Here is a 7,826-nt window from a genome sequence, read left to right on the forward strand (position 1 = left end):
GTACCATGACAATAAAAACAATGGCAAAGAAATGAGGCCCCCATTGTGTCAAGGAGAGCTGGGAGCTATCCTGCTGTCCTGATATAACATTGCTCTACAAACTCCCTCAAGCAGTAATTAATTGGCCAATTTATCTCCCTATTTTTGTGAAATCAGACCTTAAGACACATGATCTGAAGTAACAGACAATCAATTTTTCAATGTATAATTTCAGTTACATCACACTGAAAATTTTTGCTATAAATTCTATGTGTTAGGATTGAGCCCTCCACTACCACCTGATGAAGGAGCGACGCTCCGAAAACTAGTGTGCTTCCAATTAAACCTGTTGGACTATAACCTGGTGTTGTGTGATTTTTAACTTTGTACACCCCAGTCCAACACCGGCATCTCCAAGTCATGATCTGAAGTAAGTTATTCAGCTTGTTGAATCTACTTCAGCATTCAATAAGATCATGGCTGGTCTGTTAATCTTCAACTCCACTTTCCTGCTTTTATCCCCCTCCCCATAACCCTGGATTCCCTTACCCATTAAAAATCTATCTGTCTTCACTTTGAATATACTCTCCGAATGGCTGAGGTCTTTGCCTGTCAAACCGCTGTTTTTGTGCTGTGATACATTACATTCTTTAATAGACATGTTGAGGTGCTACATGAATTCAAATTTGAGTCAGTGCTCTCAAAATGAGGGCTGCAGCCGAAGGCAGAGATTCTTCAGCCATGTATGTGTATGCTGCTTTTTTCCCAGTGTACTGATGTGTGTATTCTTCTCATTTTCAGACAGTAATTTGAGGCTGTTTGTAAGCAGAGATGGAACAACAGCACTCGGTGGTATTCAGCTGGGGAACAGGTGAGTTTCAGAAATTGCAGCAGAGTGGTCTTGTACCATTGTGTAATTTATCCTGGACTCCAGATTATTGGTGTGGGATTTTCTTAAAAATGAGTCTTTAATATTTTTGAAATAAGAACCCTTTTGCATTTTATCTAACAAACTTGGGCCCTTTCAATCATCAGCTTGTCTTTCTGCTATTTGCTCAGAGAAATAATTTGGCGTAAGATTATTGATCATTTAAAGCTGCAAATGTTCGAATGTGATGCAGTAATTTATGGACCTGCCAGTTCCTTGATTGAAGGTTTATTTCACATTATCTCAGTGAACAGTACCTCCTGAGGAAAGCATTTCCTCATGTGCTAGTGGTACTAAAATTATAAACATTCTTTCTAAAATCCCTCCTCTGCAGTCAACTAGGTAGTGCTTTGTGAAGTGCCTTGGTTATGTTTTACAAGGTGAAAAGTTAAATAAATATGGGTTGTCAGCTATTCCTTCTCATGTCAATGGAGTTTTAATTCTCATAATGGGCACCTTGCTTCTACAGTTTTGGAAAATGCATTTTGTACTCTCCAACCTGTGCTGTATTAAAATGTGTGTTTACAGTCCTTATGCTTAAGGTGTCAAAAGCTCAAGCGAGATAATACAATGAGTATTTTCACAGTCTGTTTTCTGCAAGTAACAAGTGCTGTTTCTTTCTCCACAGGGTATCTGCGGGTGTCTTTGAGCCTGTTGTTATTGAGAGCCGTTGAGAAACTTGAGCCACTCTGCATCTACTTAACCACTTTCCATTTGAGCTCCTTGCCTACAGCACATCTAGTCTTATCCATCAGGTCATGCCACCCACCAGTTCAGCTGGACTGAAGAAGGAGGGTGGCCACTGATATCAAACAACAGCCCCACTCCCCACTCCCCCTCTCAAGAAGTGGCTGATGTTGATTCTGACTTCATTGAAGTATTTAGGGAATTGGTTGGGACGTGGCTCCCATTTTAAAGAAAAGACCTCCCATTTATTTCTGTTGCAGTGCTTACTGAGAACCAGTACAGAGATCATGATTTAATCTCAGAAATAATTTGTTTTTGTGACATTGAAATGTTGTTCAAGAAATCCTCTTGAAACACAACAATTAAATGCAAAACACTTGTGACTGAGTGTCTTTTTAAAGGGGACAGTTTTTCCTTGAAATATTGTCCTCCCAGTGTTATTCCAAGGTAGACCCTTCTAGACCATTTGGAGACCAGGGCTAAAGACTGCACATCGCCCTGTTGGATATTGTTGCATAAAGAGGAAACTTTTTAACACTTTGGAAAATTTTATTCTGTTTCGCCCCAGATTTTAAGTTGCTGTGCGTGTGAGGAAATCAGTTTGTTTTGATCCACCAAACTTGATTGTGATTTTGGTTACTAGAAAACACAAATTTTTCACTTAATTGTAACAATTTCAGCATTATTGCTGTCAAGTGAAGGAGGTTCATATTTTAAAAAAATCAAAATAATGATCGTCCAAATTCTAAATCAGTGTATCAACCATGATGCTATTAACGGACACATCAAATACGGTGATGTCTTTGCACGGAGTATTTGTGTATCTGTGGGGTGTTGGATTTCTCTTGAAATGAAGTAATAGGATTTTTTTGTTTCTTTGTCCAGTAGTGACACTTTTCGTGATTTCTGATGCTTCCGACTCATGTCAGGAACTTGACATATTCATATACATATATTGTTCCTTAATAATGCATGTTGTTGGAACGTATTTCTTTATGGGCATGGAGCAGATTCATTCATGTTCATAAATCGGTTGTTTTTTATAGTTGTGCTTCAAAAGAAGATAAATCAGATGTGTGTTTTAACCATGCTATCTGAACAGTTACTAAAAGGCTGGCTTTAAAGACTCCAGTCTAGTGGCGTGCTGTTGCAATAACAGTAACCTCATCAGAAGGTATTCTGAAGAGAAATGGAACCTGTGTGCTGTACGATCTTGTTGCAAAGACTAATAATGCACCACTGAACCAGCCACTGATGACTATTAATACCTTTTATTTGTGCTCAGCTGTTCAGAACGGTAGTGGGCAAATGCTGACCTTGTGGAAATTCTGATGTTTCCTTATTGTTGAATTATATTGGAAGGAACAGCTACTGATTCCAAACTTTGGTCTTGTCTCTTAAGCTGTCAGTAAGTGGCCTTTGGTACAGGTGTTTCCTGCTTTGAAACAAAGATACTGTAAACCTTTGGGGGTGAAACTTGTTTTTGTTCCAGATTGATTATGGGCCATTAGAGTACACTTTTACTTCCCAATCAATCTGAGGGATTTGCTAAAGAAGTGCCATGGATTTTTGCTACACAGCATTAACAGCTGGCTGCGTATTTTGTACAATACTGTGCCAGTGCAACACTCGATTCTAGCCCATTGAAGTATTTAGTGAGGAGAATTGAAAGTTTGGGAATTGCAGTTCTCCATGTTGCTTGTCTCTGACCTGTCGGGCTGTGGATGTGTAATCTGATGGGTCCAGATCTTGGTCTAATCAGGCCTGAGCCAGTTTGCTGCCTCTGGTGGAACAAATGAGTCCAGTGATTCATGGCGAGAGGCTGTAGCTCTTTAAAAATGTCATTTTCCTGTTCCTGTCTGAACATGCTGGCGTTGGTTAGCTATGCACTTTGAAGACTTGTATATTTCCTACACTAGCCTTGTCCTCTTGCTTATTGCATGCCACTTGTGAATATTGTGGCTCAGTTTAATGTAATGTGAACAGTTAACTTGTCCACTATCTGTATCTGTGGTAAATTTGAGGCCTAAAATTCAAGGCTGCGATGAATCTTAACTCTTGATTTTTGTACTGTTTTAATAACTGTTCTTGACAACTAGTGTGAGGAAAATCTTAAGTTTTTTTTAATGCAGAGCCAAAATTAACACTTAACTGCTAGGATATTACCTCTTTTGCACAGACTGGTTCATAAATAACAAAAGGTATCACCTTCAAGCAACTAAAATCTGCATATTCGTTCAAAAACATCTTTCTGGCCCCTCTTATTTAACCACTGAAGTACAGGTTACTTGAAGACGCAAAAGAATGCCCATTTAGTCAAATAATATGGAAATCGAAGGTCTTTCATGTTAATTACAATGAATCTTGTTCTCAGTGTTGACACTGAGATGTAAAACCCCATCAAACTCACCCTCCCATTTTACTGAGTGGATGTCTTCTTGACTTCATGCCAATCCCCTCCCAAAACTGGTTCTGTCCAAAACATGTTTGCAAGTAGATTTCTGTGTGTTCAGTAATTCCAAAGTGAACAAAGTTAACAATCCGACAACACCAGGTTATAGTCCGGCAGATTGAATTGGAAGCACTAGTTTTGGAGGGCAGCTCCTTCATCAGGTGGTTGATAAAGGAGCGGTGCTCTGAAAGCTAGTGCTTCCAATTAAACCTGCTGTTGTGTGATTTTTAACTTTGTACACCCCAGTCCAACACCAGCATCTCCAAATCATTCCAAAGTGAGACATCGTTGTGTGGGCCTGAGGCAGTGTCTGTCAGAGACAATTAATCAGAGCGCAATACGGTGCTACACAATTACACTCCCTACAGATAGACAATGTGAGTGAATAGCTCAAAAGACTTATGCCAATATATTTCTTCGTACGTCTGCAAGGTGAAATGCTGCCCCACTGACAAAACTTTCCTAAATTAAAAAATTTTTTTTCATTTGACTTAAAATTTTGAATATGCAGTTGTGTTTTGCATTTGGGGAGCTGGTCAGCTCAGTTAGCTGGACAGCTAGTTTGTGATGCAGAGTGAGTCCCAACAGTGCACATCCAGTTCTCCGTGTGGGTCCTGCCTCCTTCATCTCTCCCTTCGCCTGAGGCGTGGTGAACTTCAAGTTAAACCACCACAAGTTGTCTATCTCTAATGAGAGAGCAGCACCATGATCCTCTGGGACTATGGTGACTTTTCTTTTACATGCACTGGTTTAAAAAAAACCCAACACTATCTACCAGTACATTTAGTCATTACCGATGAAAAGGCCAACAGTTTCATGACCCCTTTGATTAGATAGCCCCACCTTTAGATTGTATTTAATTTAGCCCTTGACCATATAGTTTTTCCAACTTGTTTATTTTAAACAATGTAATCGGCTTTAGAAGGCTGAAATGGAGTAGCTGACTACAGAGATTTCTACAGAATATCTTTGTTGAAGTAGAGTTTGATGCAAGTCTGAGATCATCCATAAATACCACAGTCCTTCCCTAAATCAACTTAGCTTGTTAAAAGAATTAATAAACTGTTCAGATATTCTCAGCATCAATAAAACCAGCAGATCAAGGGTTAAGATTGAATAATAATTTTTTTTACATTTTAGTAACATTTGACTATTGGCATTGACGTGTTAATCAAAATTTAGTGTAAATTCACTTGGAACAGTTTTTTTAATTGAGGTATTTTTTCTAGCAGTATTTTCCTGTTTTGACTTGCTTTGTTAGTAGTTAGCATAGCACCTTGCTACAGATCCTACTAACGGAGCTTCAGTTTGTATATTACTTTAAGTGCAGGGATTGCAAACTAAATTGTCACCAACTCAGAGCTCCACTTGTGCTGTGGCTGTTGCCTTTGAACGAACTAATTTAATTTGACCAAAGTAGAACATCTTGATAATTGAGACTTGGACCAGTTGTCTCTTAAATCCTTTTTTATTGCTCCCCCTGGACATGTACTCATGTGCCACCCCCCCCACCCCAATTTGCTTTGTTGCTATTAGGTGGGCACCTACCTCTTCTCCTTGTCTTTTGTTCTTTTCTCCCTGCTACCACTCCATGGCCTAGCATTGTTAGAACACCACTTCACCACCCAAGGTCCTCTTCTAAGTAGGAGAGTGGTCTTGCCACCTGGGCAGCGATGACAGCAGGCTTACAAAGCAATCTGTCCTGTGCATTGTATTTACTGATGAGAGTTCGTGAAATCAGTAATTTGGAAGGGAGTTGTGGCAGAAATGTCTAGTTACGACACAAGGTCGCAGATGGGGCTGTTTTGTTAACGGGACTGCTGCAAATGTGTTGCTGGTCAAAGCACAGCAGGTTAGGCAGCATCTCAGGAATAGAGAATTCGACGTTTCGAGCATAAGCCCTTCATCTATTCCTGATGAAGGGCTTATGCTCGAAACGTCGAATTCTCTATTCCTGAGATGCTGCCTAACCTGCTGTGCTTTGACCAGCAACACATTTGCAGCTGTGATCTCCAGCATCTGCAGACCTCATTTTTTACTGTTAACGGGACTGCACCACATGTGGAAACTGCAGTTCCCGTAAGGTCACACATGCAGGGGTAGAATGTTTGTCTTGTTGCACGTAGTTTGCTTTACTCAATCCATTATAATGAAAAACCTGTCGTAGCCATTCATCCATTTTACAGCTCAGGTGCACTTTTTACTTTCCAAGTCCTATTTAATTTCTTCCGCCAATCAGATGTTGATCACAGATTTTAAAACAAGAATAACTACTTGGTGATTGCTTTTATTTGTGAAACTGTCCGAAATTGACCACTGTTGTAGGAGCTGTGTTTATTTTTTAAAATCATTTCTGAATTATTTTGATCCTTTCTGTCTGTGTTTCCGGCCAGCAGGCTGACTGGAGACTGCGTTATTGTCACAAAGGGATGATAGCCCTTGAATATCTCCCTGCGTGACATCGGAAAATGTGTTTAGAATGTTACACATTGGTGTTGATCGTGTTCCTGATTTCCTTTTGTAAAAGGCAGCATTTTTGTTTTGGTATTAGTGTGTGGAAATTTATATTGGACTGTTGTAACCTCTGACTAAAGACATTTGCATGATGGAGTGCCAACAGGCCACACTGACAAAGACAGTCTCTGCCCAGTTATTAATTAGTCAAAATCTTGCCGTACCCCTTTTCATTCTCATGGTTTATCAGCAGCAGTATCGGGAAACTATCGATGAGAACCCTGCTTTGCTCTACAACAGTTCAGGATATAACAGCAGCAATCAAATGCATTCACTTCTGGCTGTTAGAATGCATGCTGCCTGTAGTTAATTGGACGAGTTCTATGCTCATTTTATAATGGGTAAATCCATCAAAGCTGAATATCATTCAGTAAATTAGAGAGGGATGGGAAGGCCAAAGAATAAAACTTGCAGCAATATTAAACCAAATCAAAGCTAAAGCCTTTAATCCCTTTGGTCCATAGATTTCACAATACCTCATCCGACTTCCTTCGAATTCCACAAGAAGCTGCTTCAGTGGGCAGCAGACAACCTGGTTATGATGTTTCCATTCGAACGAGACACCTACAGAGTTGTTTGCTGTCTTTTGTGAGAGTCTCAACTTTAAGAAACTTGTGCTTGGAATTTTTAGAAGCAACTAAAATCTGCCATAGAACCTGAAGGAAGCACATTCTTAATTCCAAAGATTGATTTTGACAGTTATTTATTTTGAACTAATTGATGCAACTGGGGGGACTGTCGTGTGTGACAGAGAGACAGAGTCTGTGTGAGAGCGAGGAAGACTGACAGGCAGGCTGTGAGCTTCTGTACCAGAGAGAGGGAGGTGGATGGACTAGATGGGAGAGAGATGGATGGAGAGTGTGTGCAGGGTGTGAGGGATGGACGTGTGTGTGTGTGAGAGAGAGAGAGAGAGAGACCAATAATGTTTTGAGACGTGGTGGTGGAGAGAAGAAAATTCATTAAGAGACTAGAGTTAATTCCAAGCAAAAGAACAGTTAATTCCCTGTGGGAAAGTTTATTGCTAAATCTGTGCTAACTACAGCAAATTGGATAACTCTAGTTTGTTAACTAATGATAGTGCTGGAAACTTCACTTTCAAAACAAGCCAGGCATGAGGGAAATTGAAATTGCTGCACACTCCATGAAGTCCTTCCTACTGCTGATAATGTGTTCTGGTGGCCCATTGGCTGGTTAAAGGAGTTACAGAGATTCCCTACCACAGTCAGGTGTGAGCACTGCTGATTTAGTCCAGCATCCAGTTACCAA

At 40.1% G+C, this 7,826-nt stretch overlaps 1 protein-coding gene across 2 annotated transcripts in view; it reads left to right on the plus strand.

Moving 5' to 3' along the window:
- Positions 1-5,902, plus strand: part of LOC132825924 (early estrogen-induced gene 1 protein-like) — a 108,906-nt gene extending 103,004 nt beyond the window's left edge. For both annotated transcript variants that reach the window (XM_060841561.1, XM_060841562.1), the window contains exons 10-11: positions 781-850; positions 1,536-5,902. In XM_060841561.1, the coding sequence (XP_060697544.1) occupies positions 781-850; positions 1,536-1,581 (116 nt within the window). In that variant the 3' untranslated portion in view covers positions 1,582-5,902. The remainder of the gene's footprint in view (positions 1-780; positions 851-1,535) is intronic.
- Positions 5,903-7,826: the final 1,924 nt, after the last annotated feature.

This window comes from Hemiscyllium ocellatum, chromosome 21 (assembly GCF_020745735.1).
Source record: "Hemiscyllium ocellatum isolate sHemOce1 chromosome 21, sHemOce1.pat.X.cur, whole genome shotgun sequence".
NCBI lineage: Eukaryota > Metazoa > Chordata > Chondrichthyes > Orectolobiformes > Hemiscylliidae > Hemiscyllium > Hemiscyllium ocellatum.